The sequence below is a fragment of the Mycteria americana genome, chromosome 8 (assembly GCF_035582795.1).
Source record: "Mycteria americana isolate JAX WOST 10 ecotype Jacksonville Zoo and Gardens chromosome 8, USCA_MyAme_1.0, whole genome shotgun sequence".
In the NCBI taxonomy this organism is placed as follows: domain Eukaryota; kingdom Metazoa; phylum Chordata; class Aves; order Ciconiiformes; family Ciconiidae; genus Mycteria; species Mycteria americana.
In genome coordinates, this window is record NC_134372.1 from 14575172 (window position 1) to 14595287 (window position 20116).

The 20116-nt window shown below is 35.9% G+C and overlaps 1 protein-coding gene across 2 annotated transcripts in view; it reads right to left on the reverse strand.

Moving 5' to 3' along the window:
* Positions 1-1213: 1213 nt before the first annotated feature.
* GABRB2 (gamma-aminobutyric acid type A receptor subunit beta2) overlaps positions 1214-20116 on the reverse strand; it is a 182102-nt gene continuing 163199 nt past the window's right edge. For both annotated transcript variants that reach the window (XM_075509901.1, XM_075509902.1), the window contains one exon: positions 1214-7356. In XM_075509901.1, coding sequence (XP_075366016.1) covers positions 7009-7356 — 348 coding nt within the window. In that variant the 3' untranslated portion in view covers positions 1214-7008. The remainder of the gene's footprint in view (positions 7357-20116) is intronic.

Consider the following 20116-nt stretch of genomic DNA (forward strand, 5'->3'; position numbering starts at 1 on the left):
AGACAAAAATGAGGATTTGGCAGTTTTAGCCTTTGGCAGCCTTTTGCCTGACGGCCATTTGTTCTCTTTTCTGGTGCTCCATCTGCTCCCCCTGGTTGGATCAACCAAAGCAGCAAGTTGTGGCAGAACCTGCAGGTATGTACAGCTAAGGCTACCAGTAAATACCTTGCCATCTCCCCCATGTAGTGATATCTGGGGTTTGGAAACACAACTATGAATTCCCTTTTATTAGAGCTGGGCTGGCATAGAACAAGAAAAACTAAGAGATATGAACTGTTCCCTCAGCAGAGCAAACAAACAAGTCTTATTCTGAAGTCTATTTAATGCTTAAGATCTACTAGGACAGAAAGAAGAAGCAAGAACAGAACTGTATTAGTGGACATTTTACATCTTGGGAACACAAGAAAAGATCCAGCTTCTGGTCCCTGCTACTGCCAATAATGTTTTGTACAAAACAGTCAGCAGATGGAGTACAGCAATACAGATGCCTCTCATGACCATGCTTGACTGCACTCTCCTCCTGGTCTGTTAAATCTTGAATTGTTTTTTATACAACAGAACAGCTCCAGCAGGAAAATCTGCTAAATCCACCATCCTGAAAGGGTCAATAATTTGGTCATCCAGGATCTCTCTTGCTAGATGCTAAGTAGGAAGAGGAAGGAATGGAACTTGGGTCTTCCATATCTTAAGTCCACATAGACAGACTTAAGACTGTTTAGACCTTTTTCTGTAAAAGGAAATACCATCCCACTGTGAACAGCTGCTACCGTATTTCTATAAGGAGGACACCAGCAACTTACCATTAGTAACAGATTCACAAGAGTTGACCGAGGAGTCACCTCTTGTGGAGCGAGGTAGCTCGTCATGAGGAGTTACCGAACTTCTGAGATTTTTCAGCTGTTCCCCTCCTCTCAGCATTTTCTTATTGACTAGCACTGAGCATCTCACTGTACATTGCTTATATTCCCCAGACACTCAACTCCCCCTGACTGCTGCATAGGCAAATCAACACCGTGTCACGGCTACCCCTTTCTGCATATTAAGGCTACAATTCAGATGCCTCAATGCCCAACTTCCTGGTGTCCAAATTCATAGATACTCACTTCAGATGAGAACTGTAATCTTCTGCAGCTTTGAGAAAAGAGCCTGCCCAACATAACACAACTACATATATATCTTTTAGGTTTTCTTTATTTATATTTTTTTAGTTCAAGAATTACACACTAGCCAACATTATTATATATTTACATGCTGAAACTGGCTGCAATAATTTTAAATTCAAGAAAATATCTCTTATGTGCTACTCATTTACAATCATCATTTTACTACCTCATATATCCCAGAGGTTAGCAGTCCTTTTGAGAAAGACATGAAGATCTGATGCAATGATATCCACTAGTATTTTGCATTTTCTAGCCATTGGAAAATGTGCATTATGTGCATATAAGAAAGGCTACAAGGTCATTAGTAAGGCTGATGATTACTACATTATGAAGTAAATAGTACTAAGTAAAAAAAGATAAATCAGAACTGTGCAAAGACAGTACTAACAGAACCATTTAAACACCCATGCAAATAAAAACGTGACAGAAGTCAAATCATAGTCAGCTTGTTAGAATTAATCATGTTTCAAATGTTCTTTTTGTCTTCAACTGAAAGTAACAGGACAGACCATGAACAATACAGCCTGGTGACTATCTGTCAAATGACAGTAACAGTGAAAACATACAAAATGTTATCAAATTGGAATAGATGACCTCATGTCTGAAAAACATTAAAAAAATACAACCCTTAGTATGAAAGTAGAGGTGAGATTTTTCATCATTTAAGTTTCATTTTTTGTCAAAGCACTTACAAAGAAAATTTTATACTTATGAAATGTTAGTGTTGCATATTCTTGTAGAGATGATCTATTTCAATTTTATATTATGGATATTTAAATTATTACTATTTTTACAAAGTAGAATAGGGCAGTATTTTTGATCAGCATTCCATTTGCTTCTTAAAAATTTAGACAAAGTTCCTAGTGCATTTTATTAAGCTTTACCTTTGGTGTTAAGCAGTGACTTATTAGATTTCCCTTTTAAACAATTTCTGGACTGAAGATTCTTTGGCTTTGGGGGACTATGCTATCTAACGACAGTCAAACATCCTTTTCTTTTTTTTGTAAAGAAAAATATAATTCTACTACTAGGTACCATAAAAGATACAGATTTCAGAAACAGACAGACGCAATACGCAGGCTTTCTGTAATGAAATCGCCAACAGCTGAATTCTCACTTACCCTGGATTCCTTCACCTCTCCACTCACTGGAGCAACATAAAGGTGCCTTATTGTAAGTGAAAACCAGGCCCCATTTGTTTATGCTAATCTGAGTACTGAGTGCCAAGCTACTATCTTCTGTTGCCTGAACATTTTAACCATACAAAGGAATCGATTGTGCTAGCAGTAACATTGCCGCAATGGCTATTTTACACTACAGTACTTTCCGTACTTTTTATATCTGGAATCCAAATCTGTTTATGCAAAAGGGTGTTTAAATTACTCTGCTAGAGCACTGCAATTATCGTACTTAGTAAAAAAAAGGTCACTAAACAATTACTGTATCTATCGACTGCTCATTTACAGCTTATTTAATTATTTACATAATTTTAGGACACATTAACCTAAACCATAAGTAGAATTAGCTTTTTGCCTTACCATAAAGTACAAATTAGAAGTTAAAAATGTTTAAGAAATCTGATAATATTTACACACGTTCAGCTTAAGTTATGGTTGCTCACATCGTATGTTCTATGTACACATAGCAAAATGTTATGATCACTACTGATATAGTATTGTACCCTGGCCATCCCACCCTAGATTATTTTCTAGAAATAGTTGATATTTTTGCCTTTTTTTCTTGGTTCCCTAAGGAATTTGTTGGTTTTGAAAACTTACTAGTGGACAATGCTGTTATAAAAAGAGAGAGAAGAAATAGGCAAGCAATGTGAGGACTAGTCTAATTTCAGATGCTAGGAGGTACAGTACTATCATCATGTCAAACGGTGCAATGCTCCATACGAATTATAAGCATTGATCTGCTGATATAGAAATGCCCAGTTACCCTGTATAGTAAGTTGGTTTTTTAAATACATTAATCTTTTTTTCTCAAAAATATATTCATACACTGGTTGATGGTAGAAACAAAACTATTATTAGCTTATTCCTTTAACACGCCAACATATGAATGTGTGTGCATATATATACTCAGTACATGTATATATACACACATATGTCCATATAGACATTTAGGTATATGTCCATATGCACATATAGTTGGATAATGTTTAACATCCGTTCACTTATGTTTAGTACTGTGTTATAGTACAGAATTGGAACACAGTCTAATAATTATACTGAAAATTAACTGAGCTTTAATTTTAATGCATATTTGTCTGAAATAAATAGGATTTGTTCCCCAAGTGTAAGACCACCACTCATTTTCTCTATGCATTGTGCTTTTGTACCTCACAGATTTTATGTCCTTTGTATTAGAATGTAAAAACTCTCTTAAGAACTCTGCAACACGCTGTTATCTAAGACTCTGCTTTCCTCCCCTGGGAATGAGAAAAGAAATGGTCACAATGTCATTGCTTGAGTCTTTCTTCCCAGTCATTAAACTGCAACAGGATAGAAACATAACATTCCTTATGCAAACACAGAAATATGTTGCATGAATTTTCAGTTCTGAAAACGTGTATCATACTTACTAGCAGTCATGTACAGTATATATTTACAGATTGATCTCAAAGATTTCATTAAAACTGTGCCATGTTATAGTCGTAATTTGCCCATGAATTTCACAAAGATGAAAAACACCTTAATTGCTGGCTATCATGTCTAATAGAACAATAAAATGTGCAACTATAATTATATTACAAGGTTTATCTAAATTATTAACTTTGATATTTTGCTTATTGAAACTAACATCAATTAACACTATTAAAATGATCTAGAATATTCATTTTCGGTCAATTCTAAACTAAAAGCAAATTTATCCTAGTTTACCTGGAGGGTAGCACACATAGCAAACCCCATATCTCATGTATGTTGGCATAATTCCTCACTTTCACTCAAGCATCTCAGAAGAGGAGTAAGTGCTCACCTTGGGCTTGAGTTATACTTTTCCCTTGACAGTGCCTCGCCCGTCTTTCTCACCCCCATCTTTTTGTATCACAGTGTTAAGCCTTAGTACAAAATGATTGAATCCTTCTCTTTCACTAATTTTACACATCACATTAATAGGCAGAAGGACATATTAAAAGCGAAAGTGCTCCTTTCCCCCAGATAATATATCTTTCCTAGTGACACCTGAGCAGAAACCAGACATTTTCTTTCACTCTCTGAATAGCGACATCAGAGAGTATTATGGCTTGTACTGTAACTTCAGATAAATTAATGTGCAGTTCTAGGATACAATCTCTGTGGTTTTCATAATAGCCGATGCAGTAAACCAATGCAGAGAGTCAACATATTCTCTGTAAGGTTTTATATTTGATGTGTATCAACCACAAACAGGCTGTGAGCTCCCTGTATTCACGCTATGCTTCTGTGAAATAAAAAAGGAGCTGGCAGCAATTTGTGAAAGGAAAGAAAAGCTTGTACAGAATACTACTATAAGACTGCTTTTATTTATGATAATTAATACCATTTTTAAAGAACAGACTTTGAAGAGAAATACTGAATTTTGATGTGGCTCCTTTTCTTAGAATTGGGAAAAAATTCCAACATGATTCATACCTATCAGTTGAAATTCCAAATGCATCTACAAACCTCACTGCGTTATGCATGAAACGCAGTCAGAAATTAAGCGTGTGAACAAAAAGCAACATTTCGACCTGAAAAGTTAACCACGTGATGAAAGCCTGTCTCTACATACTGTGGAGCCTGAACCTGGAGGCAGTACATGAACGTACACACAACTCCCTTGAAAGCAACAGGTAGTGTGTATGCCTGGCAAATCCCATTTCAGGGTCAAAACTATTCTCTCCCATTTGAAGCAGAAATAAGTATATCATGTGCTGAAAACAAACTCAGAATATTGGCCTATTAGTTCCCAGAACTGTTTTCCTCCTGTCACTGTCATTCACTGTCAAATGGGGAAAAAACCCCATAGAAACTTGTAAGAAAATTACTCTTTTAAAGCAAGAACAAAAAATTCAAAGAAAATATTTTATGAAAAATATTCTTAAGAACTATCTTAAAGTATTGCCAAAGGAATACTTAAATGGGGAAGAAGTATCTGCCTGAAAAAATTCCTTTGCTATTTGGAAGATACTTGAATTCTAGTTTCTTTCAGAAATTTGTACACAGATGAGAGGTAGCATAGATACAACAGATGTGGCTTTTGCTTCATGAAATATTTTGTGTCAAACAATATTTGGGATCTGATTTAGTAGGAATTTATACTTTTTATACAGTTCTTGGGGATTTTTTTTTCATTACAGAAAAAGATTCCACAATGGACTAAATGGCAAACTCTACTTTGCCTATAAAATTCTATTTTTTGTCTATTCTATTTTGCCTATAAGAGTAAAGCTCTATGGAATAAAGCAAAACCTTTTATTTCAAAAACTTTCCTAAAGCAAAACTGAAATTTGCTAGTTTTTCAATGGAAATCACCCTAAAGCAGGAAACATTTAAGGGTGTAATTAAACTCTTAAAGTGATGGCTACCAAATTTTTCCCTTTAAAACAGTGCATTAAGGAAAACAAAAAGTGAAACGGTATTGCCTAATCCAGACTGAGAAAGTACCCTGACAGTATTTTTTGTACTGAAGTACATATGCTCGGATCTTTACTGCTTAAAGAGGTACGGTACCTTTAATCAAACTGGATGTAAGGTGTTAAGCATAACAACAGGGGCAAGCATAACACGGGAAAGATTTCAAACTTGGAAGAAATCGCACAACTCCACATGAGTGTTTCAGACTAAGGTATGTACTATAACTGACAACATTCATTTGCACAGTGTGTGTATAGATATATACACACACACACACACACACACACTTTTACATATATGTAGCCTTCCCTCTCCTTGGCCCTGTATTTTATAATTGCTCTCTTGCTGTCCCTACCCTACAAAGGCAGGGCACCATTGGTTTCCTTCAGCCACCTAGAGAATTACTATTTGGCCAACCAATTCGGGCACTTTGGACAGATGATTCCTTTCCCTAACACAAAACAGCAGCATATCTACCCATTCAGACTTGATGCATTTTTATACCATTGCTACGTTCCTCTATTGATCACAACTACAGTCATTGTGATTGTGAGCATACGTTCTCTCTTTGAAATCCAAACAAAACTAGTGCTTTTTGCTTCAGCTTCTGTGCAAACACCCAACCCTAATATTATCAAAGGTTTAGTTCTTTCAATAAATAACAGGAAATAACTGAATATGGTTGGGAAATCTCTGACCATCATCATCTTGGAAAGATGATAGGCACTACTAGTTTTCAAGTTTACACATTTAAAATATAAAGTGTAGATGTTTCATAAGCATGATAACAACTTAGTACTCCCTTAAGTGTAGATGCATGTCTTGGATATGCAGTTTCCCTGGGAACAGTACGTACTGCTGTTGAAACTAGAACTTGTTTCTCAAATGCTGCTCTATAATTTGTATCACTAAACTCAAACGGCCATTAAAAAAAAAAAGGAAGAAAAAAAAGAGAGAGTGCAGGACAATGAGACAGAAGTGATTGTCAAAATCCAATTTGCCTTCACACTCAAAATGCACTTATATTTTGATAAGGGGATATGTCCATACTGCAACTTAACATATTTACGATTTAGCAGATACAACAAAAACATTATAAAAACAGACCATAGAGTGGGCCAGCAACTAAGGTGTTTTAAAATAACTTTTTGTCCTGAATAGAATTTTTCTAAGTCCCACTTTTGGCTGTACAACCGATTTGATGAGAAATCCAGTTCTTGCTTCCTGTGTGGCTTTGTTTCTTAGTTCACATAGTAAAGCCAATAGACGATATTGAAGAAGGAAAAAACAACAGGGAAGAATATGCGCGACCATCGATCTATGGCATTTACATCAGTCAAGTCAGGAATGGTAATTTTCAGTTGAGATGCACGTCTCCGTAGCCTACTTTTCTTCTGTGCCACATGTCGCTCCAGGGCGTTGCGACCAAAGCTGTGTCTGGGTAAGCCAGCTTTCCGGTACTGGATGCTTGAAGTGTCATAGGCCAGCATAGTGCTTCTAGGGTCCCCAAGCCCCATCACAGCCTCAGAGGCAGCCATCTCATTTTTAATTTCAAGTGTGCTCAACAAAATATTTTCATGTGGATCCATCTGTAAAAAATAAGAAAGCAGATTTAACAGGAGAGAAAGGAAGCTCAATCAGTTGCAAACTGAAGCCATGCTGACAAAGGGTAGATCTAACATTACTAATTCACTGGATGTCAGCCTGTCTAAAAGACTTTAAGCATAGCCGTAGCTCTATTTATTGGCATTTATTTGTGAACTCAAGGAGCAATAAAGCCAGTATAGTATCATGGAATAAATGGCATTTCCCTAGACCCCACGTACAGTGAGCAGAAGCAATACCTGGAAATGGAGTACATGCTCAGCTCCTGGAAGTGGGATTCTGCCACTGGGTAGTGTATCTGGGGCGAACATTGAACTTTTCGGGGTTTTTGGAGGGAAATCAAATGGAAAAGGGTCTGCTTTGTTTTGGTTTTGCTTCTTTTAAATGGAAGCTTCTCCTCTGACAAAAACTTCAGATATTCACAAGGTCTCTCTGCCTCTATAAAACGAGGCCCAGAGCACTGCACAAGAGAATGAAAATTTTCAGTCCCTATATTCCAAAGAGGACTGCTGGTTACTTGCAGAAAGGCTCCAACATAGTCTAACTATACCTATGTGGGAACTCCACTCCCCAGTGCTAATGAATTTCATAAACACAGTGCATGCTGTGGAGACCTGAACACTGGAATAGCAGAGATCGGCAATTTACAGCAAGGAAAAACATATACAGAGTGTAATCACATCAAATGTACATTGAACAGCTGTTTCAATGGGTAGTTTTAGCTACTATATATTTTTTTAAAGCCAGTTCAGTGAAAAAAATATTAATGCAATGTTGTAAAAAAACCCCTTAGACAATTAAGAGGATTTCAAAGATGAGGAACTAAATTCTACTCTTAGGCAATCTGGAGTAGATCCGAAATATGGTAGGAGAACTTCAAAATAATCCATTTATAGAAAACAAATATAAGGTTATTTAGGAAGTTCTAATTCTCCTCAGCCTTCCCTCTAAGTATGTATTTTGAATTGTGTGATTACAGAGTATAATTAAATAAAAATACTTTAAAAGCAATAATAGCTAATGAGTAGCTAATTAAGTACACTGACTTAGTGATGGTAGCGCAGATATACTCCAGGCCAAATAAGAGATGAAACTGTCCCAGAGCTCCTTTAAGAATAACTCATCCACATTATTAATTGATAATGTACATAATATATACTATGATTATTATTGAAAGTGCACAAACTGTGACTTTTGTGGATTTCTAAACAATAATATGGCATTAGTCTATTCTGTAATATTTAGAAGCTAGCAGTCAGAATCAGGTACCTCACTGCACTACCCAATATAGCACCGTATTTGCCATTATTAAAAAAACCCCTGTGTAATATTTCACATGGCACGGCAAGAGAACTGGGTTGAAAACAGTTGCTTTTTAGTAGCATCCACTGCACAGTATTATGAACTGGGAAGGTGGATACTCACAAAAGTACTTTGGACCTACTGAAACACTGCCATTTGAGTGATTACATCTGTTTAAGTGATGTATAAAAATTGCCATTGCTGAGATGCCAGATTTCCCCCTCTCTGTTTTTTTTTTTGCAATCTATGTGAGTTTGCACCCCTCTAGTTTCATTATATTTTATTTTTAGATTAAATGTAATGACTCAATGTGATGCAGCCAAATTCATCTATTTTTGCTTGCTTTTCATCAAAGCCATATGAAATCTTTGAATTTCCTCGCGTGTTAGCAAAATCAATCTTTTTTGAGAAGCACTGGAAAAATGGGAAAGTTGAGCTGGAACTCAAGAAAAATTCCTTTGAGAACTCTGTAGCATGATATTGAGCGTGGTGAGGAAACACTGTGTTCTAGCCAGGAAGGCCATCAAATCAGTTCTCATCTGCATTAGACAAAGCTAAGGCAAAAAGAGTATTCTGCTATTGTAATACAAACAAAAGCAAACATATGCAAAAGCTTTCAAATAGATTTATGAAACTTCTCAAGAGAGCTTTCAAACATTTTCTTATAACGCGTGCAGTTATTTAGAAAAGTCTTATGTGATTTTTGGGGTAAGACAAAACTGGCTGTCATTTTTGTTATAAGATCTCAGACAAATAATAAGACTTCCAGTATCCTGAAAATAAAAGCAATTATAGGCACTTGGCATTCATTGATCCCAAGAATGTCTAAAAGCAAATAGGGGAAGTATCTTACAAGAGGGGTGCAAAGCCATTTGGAAACTACATTTTCCATAGTTTCACATAGCTTTAAGAAAAGAATAGAAAATTTAGTTCCAATTACATCAGGGGAATTTTGACATAACATCCACTAATGCAATGGTTTTACCCCTTAGCCCAGAGCCTGGGTTATTTTCACCTCAACATTGTGCATTCTAAGTCACTATCTTTGGAAAGATTTTAGTGCCAACAAATTTGTTCACATCTTAAATCTTCTTAGGAATAATCTACTTTAAGCATTTTATCCATTTGATCTGCAATGATATTAGAAATTTGAGTGCTCTTTACACACTTGTATGCTTTCTATGCAACACAAATGCAAGAAAAGTTATTTTAGTCTACTAGAGTTAGATATAGATATGTTTTAGGGACATGATATCAATCCTTCAGTCAACTTTTTGTTTTGATTCTTTTGTCACTTCTGTTCTCATTTCAGTAAATTTCTTAACACAGCAAACTGCTGCAGATATCTGCTAATCTTGGCAGTAGTTAGTAAGATTAGTGATGCTGGGCAGAAAAAACATTTAGCAATATTCTAAACTGTCTTCTAGGGCACAGTGTCTTCTTCTGCACATATCACACTGATATCAGAGTTGGAGCACAGCATTTTTCAAAATTCCAAGAATTTTTCAGAAGAAATAATGCAAAACACAGTAAAAATTAGTGATGGGCGAACCTTCAAGTGTTAGAATAGCCAGGTAAGCACCACAAAGTTCAAGTGCTTCTTGAACACTAATTTGACCCTCCTGCACCTGGAACAGTGGATTGACCATAACAAGAACTGCATTTTTCATGGTATTTTGAATTCCAAATCTGAAGAACTCCCAAAGTTCCAATCCAGAAGTACAAATGAATGTGAAAATAAAAGAAACAAAGCAGTACACAACAACAACAAAACCCAGAAAGAAATTAACCTAACTTTTCAACCTTTGACAAAATGTTCCTTGTCAGATTAGAGAGAGCTGGGAGTGTTACTTCCACCAAGCAGGTTCGCCCAACTCTAAATAAAACATGCTTTTGTAACTAAGTGAAGCCTGAGATAGAACGATAATTAATTACATTTATTCTTCACAGCACCGCCCACTCAAAAGGATCCCAAAGCGCTTTACAAGCTTTAGAAAGAAGAACCACTTCACTTCCCAGTGAAGTGCAATCACCTCTGAGGCGAAATGTGGTGACTGACAGTGCAGAACAATACACTATATTTTAGTCGAGGAAATGGAGAATGCTGTAGCCAATTGAAACTATGGGGTGGGTGAGTGGTGGGGGGGAATGTTAGGTAAGCAGAACAGTTACATAAATTGATATTTGGCCAGATGCTTGGGGCTGAGATGACCACGCTATAAAAAAGTGCCATGGGATCTTTAATGACCATAAGTGGTCAGGACCTGGATTTTAAGTCTCTGAGGATAAAAACATTAGAAAACAATGAAAGATACCTTTGTTGAATACATTTCTGGACAATGATATGTGCCAATTATTCTTCTGTCCTGTAAGTTAATAAAATCAAGACCAGTTTCCTTAGAGATAAGGCAGCTATTATCTTTCATTTAAAATTAAAGCACTCTAGGGTAATAATAGGACAACTAATTAAAAGATATAAGGACCTCTAAGCCAACAATTAGCATAAGTATATTCTGGCTTCAGAGGTGCTATTACTGCCTTGCCCTGCTCCTCAAGGTAACATAACTTTGTGATGTAAATGTATTTTTTCCAACTGGTCACTTGACCAAGGAAGATATGATGATATGAAAACAATTGTTAAAATTATTCTGGGGGAAAAGTAAGTGTAAAAGTGGTTTCAAAAGGAGGTGGAAGAAGGTTAAAAAGATCTCTTGGTGCTGAAGAATTGTTCAACCATAGAACTAGACTCTTTATGGTGAACAGGAGAGTTCAAACTTAATGGAGAAATTCCCAGGGACAAGGAAGGAAGGGAGGATGTGAAGATGAAGAAAAAGCAGCAAGTATCATGGAAATAAAAGGTGAAAGCAGAAGTGGAGGAGAAATGACCAGAGCTCAGCAACCATGCAAGAGGGTGGTTTTTTTATAAATCAATCTTAAAGGTGGATGACAAAATATATGATGCAAATGATATTCACTTATAGGTCCAGGTCAACTGGAAGAAAAGCTGACTCTGGAGCCTTGAAAGAGGTTATGACCTTTTTGATGGCCTCAAACAAAGGGAACACAGAGGAAAGTGTAGAAATGTTACCATTATATATTCTTTCTGCCACCTAGAAACTCCAAAATGATGGCTTTCTTGAGGAATTCCTCTTACACTAATACATTAGCAACTGTAAAATACAAGGAAATTACAACTCCCACACACATACATACATACATACACATGTATGTACATTAGGAATCCTTCAAGGATGACCAGATCTTTGAAACTACTAACATCTAGTAAACTAGCATCTTGGTGATTATGCTCTACTGTTATGCAAAACACAGCTTTATAAGTACGACGTAAATTTATATTGATGAATTGAAAAGATATAATGCTGACACCTTTACTTGCTCATATACTGTTCATTTTCACCTATAACCTTCAATTACAGGCAGGTACTAATGGCTCATTTTATGGCAGAATGGCTCAGAAGCCATGGATAAAACAGACAGTAGGGCTGGAATTTCTAATGGAAAAAACCTTGTGAAACAAAACAGTTGTAAATTCAAAAGATATATCCTTTTGTTAAGTAAGGCTGTCACTAGCCAAAAGCAAAATATGGTGAGCTAAACCAAGAAGGGAGAACAGAAATAACCAGTCTATTACAAAGATTAACACCTGAGATTAGGTTTCAGCATTTATAGGTCCTGTGAACCGATATTCTTAAGAACTGAAGACAGAAATAAAGATCCCTTTCACAATGAAGACCAACATGACATGCCTAGACATATAATTTAATTTGTTAGAGATAAAGTCCTTAGTATTATCTATAGCATAGTTTCCCGCCTCTTACAGCTGAGCTTTGCTTGGAAAACCAGTAACATCCTATTCCTGACTAGTCACAGTAGCTCTGGCAAGATCAGGTGAAAGTATCAAGTGCACTTTACATATAATAGGGATATTCCACTTAATCAGCAAGATCTGACTTATTGATTAGGAACCACTGATCTCTGGGGATTGCACTGACTACACAAGGTAATGCATGGCAGGTAGATAGTCCTGTATAAGCTGCTGCTAGGTTCACTCTGGAAGAAAAAAGAATTAATGATTTTCAAATGGTACCTGCTTAAAGCTATACAGACATTTTTGACATGATAAGCAAGTCTGCTGAGATAAAGCTATATGAACACATAAAGCACAAATGCCTAATATTTCAAAACATCCACATGTGAAACAATGTCCTTAAGAATGTAACAAACACTGCATTTCCATTGTCTGTACAAAATAGAATTTATTGCCAGCATTGCAGTAACTGCTTGTGAAACCACGTTAGCATGCATTGGCTCGGATTGCGTTATACACCTAAGATTGGGGTCCGGCTGTAAAGCATGCAGTTAAAGGACAGTAAAATTAGGCTGACTTATAATTTCAGGTTACTTTGTTTGGTTTCAGGTCAGAAAATCCAGAGAAACTCTGCAAATTCAATCAGGATTTTCTTTAGGTTCTTGAGTTTTTAAAGCCTAAAAATCTAAGCAGAAAACCAAGAGACCTGTAAGAATTAAAAAAAAGAAAGTGAGAGAAAATGCAAGATCTGGACACAGAGCTTTAACGCTGCTCTAACTACTTGTAGTTCAATTTCTAGGCATCCAGTTTTACCCTCTGATATATGTGATTTCTTGATCATTATCATTAGTAACACATCTATAACTTAGTCGTAAGTATTGTAGGATTCTGACGGAATGGGTGAAAACATATGATTTCTTTTGGCATCCATTACTTACATACAAGATTCCATACTTAAGACATTGAAAAATAAGTGCTCACATAAAATGAAAGAGGCTAAAGTATCTTTGGCTTGATGATATTTGAATAAAAATCATGAAATATGAACTTGTTCAAACTGCTGCACAGAATCCAGTGTTCTAAACCAAAAGCCAACAAGTGAAATACGCAAAATCAGGACTGCAGTCTGAATTATGGCACAGAATAGGAAAAAATGGCCTACTGGTGTCCTGTCCTCAGCTTGAACCTTACACCAACATCTTCTAAAATATTGCAAAAACATCCCTAGGGCTTTTGTAGTAAAGGGGGATAAATCACCTTAGCCAACCAAGAAAGAAATAGAGAGAGTACACTGTGATTCTGTAGAAAAACTTTCTCCATTTCACTTTTGGCCAAGATATTTCAGTCCAATGCAATCTCTAGTAAAGTGGAAGGAATAAATTACGTAAGGCCTTGATGTTGTACATGTAATTTCCATTCTAGCGCAGCAAATATAGTTGTCCATAAACAGTAAACAGATACCTGATTCAGGAAAAGCGCTTGTAACTTTACTTAAGCAGACACATTAATTTAGTGGGACTTAAATAAATGTTTTCAAGTGATTTCCTGTGAATGAGACTTTCACTCTCAATCCAAAACCACGATGCATATACACATAAGGAGGAAAGACTTTTTTTTTTTTAATCCTGCAAGAATGTATCACAATGCTGGAGCTAAATATTAGTTAATGGGAATTCTAATTGGGAAGTCTTCAAATTTGAATAAGCTTCATATTGATGATATTTAAAGGTAGTTTCCCTCCCTTCTAGAAATTTCAGGTACAGATTTCTTTTTTCCTCCAGGAGATTGCAAAATCATCGCTCAGATCAAAACAATTATTTGTGATTCTGTCTTAAAAATGAAACCCTTCCATGAAAGAAGAAATCTCTTCTATGTTAAAGATAAGTGTCAAAAATTTATCTAGGAGAAAAGTTGAAAAATTTAAAAACGAATCTATCTGAACTTCCTGAAAGCATTTATTTTTACGAAGCAAATTTTGTAAGTACTAAAAGGGAAAAAAATAAACAATCTTTAAAAATAAACATAAAGGGAACAATGTAAGTAGAACTGGAATTTTTGAAATTTCAGTTACAATTTTCCATGACAATTTTTTACTGCTGAGACATTTAGGAGGAAGCAAAGGCAGGTGATTTGGCATAGAAGTCTTCTGGGGTACCACTTAACAATAGCTCTAAATCCTGCTGTTTCATCAATAAACAAGGTGTTAGGCAGCCAGGTGCTTACTGATGCTCTCTGATGAAGTATTTGTTATTTATTTGTTAGAATATCATCCCATCTACATGTATACATTTAATTCTCTTGGAGATAATATAAATGAACAACACATCAGCAGGAACCTACACCCAGAAGGTGCTCTGTTCCATCTGCGATAAATAAGACCAAAATTTCATCAAACTTCTGTTATGCCCATAAGCTGTATCCTATTATGTTGTCTTACAAAATATAAGATACAAAATACAAAATACAAAATATAACAGATATACCTAGCACCAAAACTCTACTACAGAAACACAGCAAAATTGCTTATATAAGAAAGCTTCGTGAACGATGAAAAATGCATGTAATATTTGATTATCATTGCAACTGGCAAAATTTCTAAGGTATAATTTGCATATAGTTATGGTTTTGATATATGAACTAGACAGTAAAAATAAGGCTGATAAAGTTGCTCCTCTAGAACAGACTTCTGTAAAATACATAGATGTTATTTTTCTTGTTTGAAGTCAAATAAAACGAGCAAAGCACTATACAGCATATACTTGTTACGAGAGTGGGTGAACTGTGTAGAAGTCTACCAGTGTTTCATCCATCTGACCATGATATACTCTCTTGTTAACAGAGTTAGGCTTGTGATTTTGGGGAAGAACAACAATATAATTCTTGGGCCCACTCCAAAGATTAACATGGCCAGAGGCAGCACAAGGTCCAAGGAAAAACTTTGGGAGCAGTGACAAAGGCCAGATAAAACACTGGAGAGAAATTGCAATTAATTCAACAAAAAAATTAGAAGAAAATTTTTGGGATTTTTCTATGGAAAAATCACTGACAAATTTTCATTATGAGGAAAATAAAAATGAATTTCCAACTTTGGCAACGAATTTCCAAATTAGAAAAAAATCTAGAAACGTACTTATTATGATCATGTTCAGTGCTGATTTAGAAGCCTGAAATACTGCCAGTTCCATGGCTATAGATTCTGCAAGGCTCAGAGGACTAGTCCTGACAATATTAAAATGAAAAATGTTCTGCTTTAAAATAATCAAAAATTCTGAATTTGTTGACTGAATTAGAACATTCCTGCATGATTTACTTGTACACTGATAGTCTGCTGTTTTGGGGAGAGTCTAACATTTTGTCACTCATTTAAAAATGAGTGACAAGAATGAAGAAACTCTTTTGCCAAGACATGGTTAGTCATTTCAGATTTCCTTCTTAATAAATTTCTATGTAGGCAAAATATATACCAATATTATGTATCATTGCAAATTTTGTATTATACTTAAATTGTTTTTGTGTATACATTAATTTTAGAGAAAATAAAAACTGAATTATAATTTTCTTCCTGACATTTTGGTGGCCTTTATTGCTTGTAAATTTAAACCAAAATTGAGTTTGATCAGTTAAACATATTATACTTCTATAGCAATATATACACACACACACATATAAAATATAAATATATGGATAGTAGGAGAATTTCAGAACACAGTTAAAATGAAGGAAAAAAGACTGGGGTTTTTTTGGCAATAGCGTGCAGTTTGTTCTTGACACATAATTTTATAGAAATGAGAAAAAATAGTTTACTAACACGCAAACATGGTAGGTGTTTATGTAAAACATGATTATGTTCAATGCTATAAGAGTTTCATGAGATGCATTTCAGGAAGGGTGATCTGCTCACAAGTGAGAAAGTTATTAATGAGACCACATATAGGCTTATTTTTAAATTGCAAGTTATATAATATATATGCCTCATGATACAAAAAGGAAGAAGAAATAAAAGCTGAAGAATCATTCCCCACAACAGCTAGCCCTCTTCAGATGATACCTACATGGAATCAGCTTTTGGATCTTCTCCTCCAGCTATATTATCACGTACTTTAATAAACAAAAGACTTTCCATGCAACAACTGAAACTTATGTAAAGACACTCTTCCTACCCAAAACTGCTATAGCTTGAAAGTATAAAACCTCAGAATTCCATCTAGCAAAATGTAAGCTAAAATCTTCCATTTCTGAAGATCTTCATTTCCACTTGCCTGCAGGAATCTTTGAATACTCAAAGAATACACAGACAGAAAGTGGCCCAAACAAAACATTACATGAAAATAATCATGTTGATTTAGACTGTGTGACCTTTACTGTTGCATCCCTCAGGCCAGCCCAAAAGCATTAAGTTTCTGACAACTATGTTACCAGAAAGTTTAGTTCATTTTGAGGACATGAGCAAGGACAGGTATGCAGGGCTTTTTGTACATAGCTTTAAGATGCATTAAGTTGAGGGAGAAGGCTCAACAAGTTTTTTGGGTGGGGAAGAAAACTAAATTCCAGTCTCTCACACTTCTAAAAAGAGGAATGGAGACATAAGAATAAACAAGATTTAGACTTCTACCTTTTAATGTAATCTTATATCATTACAGAGGGATTCTTAAAACTAAAATCTAAGGAGTAAAAAAGATATATTCATATATATAGACATATATGTCTGTATATATACACACATACTTAAATTTAGGCATAATCCTACCAACCTCCTAACCTTTTTCCTAAGTTATGTGAGAAACTGTCTCCTGGTGTCTATCTTTCTCCATATGCAGAATTCTGGGAAAGCAGCTAGTATACAAAAGAATTTACTAAGTGAATTTACCGATAAACTTAGGTCTTCGTAGCACAGCATGACTGTTTCCTTAAATTTAACATACGTGTATGCAATACACACCCTAACACCATTTTCAAAAGAGAATACATATATAAAAGAAAGTAAATAATTTGTACATGTCTACATGGATGCCCAGTTCATATGCTACATGAGTAATACTTTGTTATGAATACTGCTAGATATGTTATTTCTAGGTTGTTTGGGCTATTCTGCTCATTAACCTTGCTCTATATCTTTATGCAAGACAAGCAGTCTCTGTGGCATGACTGCACCATGTCTCTCCTGGGAATTAGAATGTTTCCACTATCGGCAGAAAAAAAAAAACAAAAAAAAAGATTTTGAAGAAAAAGTATTTTTGAAATTTTGGGAAAAAGTCTTTAAAATGTGTTCTTACACAGCAATTTTGGGGTTTTTTAATAGTGTTGAAAGTATTAGCTTGCTTCAGTCTAGGTGATCTTACAGCCTAAAGAGCAAACAACAACAAAGGTAAAGCATCATAATTAATAGTTACCGATAGACTAAAGATGGGCAAAAACTATAAAAGAGGGATTTGAAATACGTATCCTCCTTCTTACAAGTTTGGGATACTATCATTCTGATTATGTAAACACTTCTGATAGGAATTTTGGATCACCTGAAATAAATTTCCCCTAAATTAGATATAACAATATATTTCTATCTGCAAAAGAAACCAAACAGATGATCATTTTAGACACTATAAATAAAGCAAAGGGGCTCACAAACAGTCATCTTCTATATTATAGTAATATTTTTACCACTTAGTGCCACCCTAGTGCACACAAACCAGTGATCCCAAGATTCATGAGCACAACTAGGTTACACCCCTTGCCACATAACATTTAGAGTTACAACTTATTTTTTGCATAGAAATTGGCTAACTCATGTCGGTTCAATTAAACCTTGTCGAAGTCTTTAGAGCTGATCTGCTTTGGGACATCAGTTCACCAAATTCACTAGCCAGACACGTCTTCTGGACAGCAGCTACATACATTTCTTCTATTTCACTGTACATCATTTGCCTTTTTTGTGCCTTATTTCCCTACAATCTGAAATAATGATACAAACTGCATTAATGGATTCTTTTTTGCAACCAAAAGTGTATTTAATTCAGGGTCACTGGTGGATAGCAGGTTTGTAGATGCACTACAAAAGCAAAATGGATATCGTGCTTTAAACAAACGGAGTGTACATGCACTGTTCTTACATTAATTAAACATGGCATTCGAAGGAGCATGGCTGCAGAAAGAAAAACTCACGCAGTGGGCTTGACCTTTATTCAGATGTCATGTGGAATACCACTACGGATTGTGGAGATAAATCACCTTCTGACTGCTTCTGCAAAGTGCTGTGGGCTAAAAATGGAACTTCCTCAAATTTCACTCCTATCAAACCTCAGGTTTCAACAAAAAACAAAGAGGCTGGCCGAGCAATCTGTGCATTGCTGATTGTTTCATATGCAAGTTATTCCTTAATAATGCATGAATGTAAATTTAGGAGAAAGGCTGAGCTTTTATAATCCATGCCTACTTCTATTACATGTCCTTCAATAAACTTCTGCGCAAGGAATACCTTCTGACCCTGGATGAAGAATCAGTCCTCGTGCAGTTTTACTCGTACTGCAAATGAAAGGAGAACTCTCCTTGGAGGGGAAAGGAAGAGGATGAATGCTTTCACTGAAGTCTGGGCAGTGGCAGCATTAGCTCCAGCAATATAGAGCAGTCAGGATTTGAGATTTTAGACTGGAATTTTAAGAGCTTCCTGTTGCCTTAGTGTTTCAATATCCTGTTCAGTTTATTAACTGAGTCTGTGCATGTAGCCATTTTAAAATTCCTCTTTTTCCAAAAGCTTTTACAGTCTTCTGCTTACTCATGTTTTATACTAGAAATACCTCCACTGCGTAGGGTAGAAGGTGCAGTTCTATCTAATAAATACTGACTGATTTTAGGTACCTTTGCAACAATTCCTCCTCACTAGAGATGCATTCACATGATTTCTTCAGATAGAAATGAAGAAATATTGCTGGGAACTGAAAAGGCCAGAGGAAAGCCAGCAGTAAATCAGGAGGGAAATACAGGCATTAGCCAAGCCTAAGCTAATGAGCATTGCTTTGGAGCAAGGTATATTATCTCGGGCCTGCAGCCCTCTTAATGCATCTTTACACTTCAGTCTGAAAATTGAGGAGAGTGACCTTGCCTGTTTGCAGCACACTGAAAACTATCACAAGTTGGCCTGCAAAGGGCCACATGTATATATCAATGGATTCACATTGGCTCTAGGTAACACACTCCTTCATCTAATTCCACCCTGCTTTTTCAAAAGAGACATCTATGGATACGACAGTGAAAAAAATGCACAGGCTCTTCCCTTTATTCACTGGTAAAGTGGTGAAAAGAAGTTTGGAAGCTATCATGGGAAATGGCAGGTAGCAAACCAATACCTGAGCTGACTCTATACCGTTTCAAAGTGTGCCGCTGTAACGGATGGCATTGTTGGCACAACGAAACAGAAAGTACTCAGTCTTCAAGTTCGAACAGCACACATATGTGGGCCAGTGAATCTGAAAATGGGCACCTGGAGAAGGAGGATGCTGTGGGAGCCCCGTTTCCTTGCTAGACTATACAATGGCCAGAAACTGTCCATCCTCAGCCTGCCCGGTTGCGTAGGTGAAATAATTAGGTGCAATCACTTGTGAAACAGGTAACTGCATGGTCTT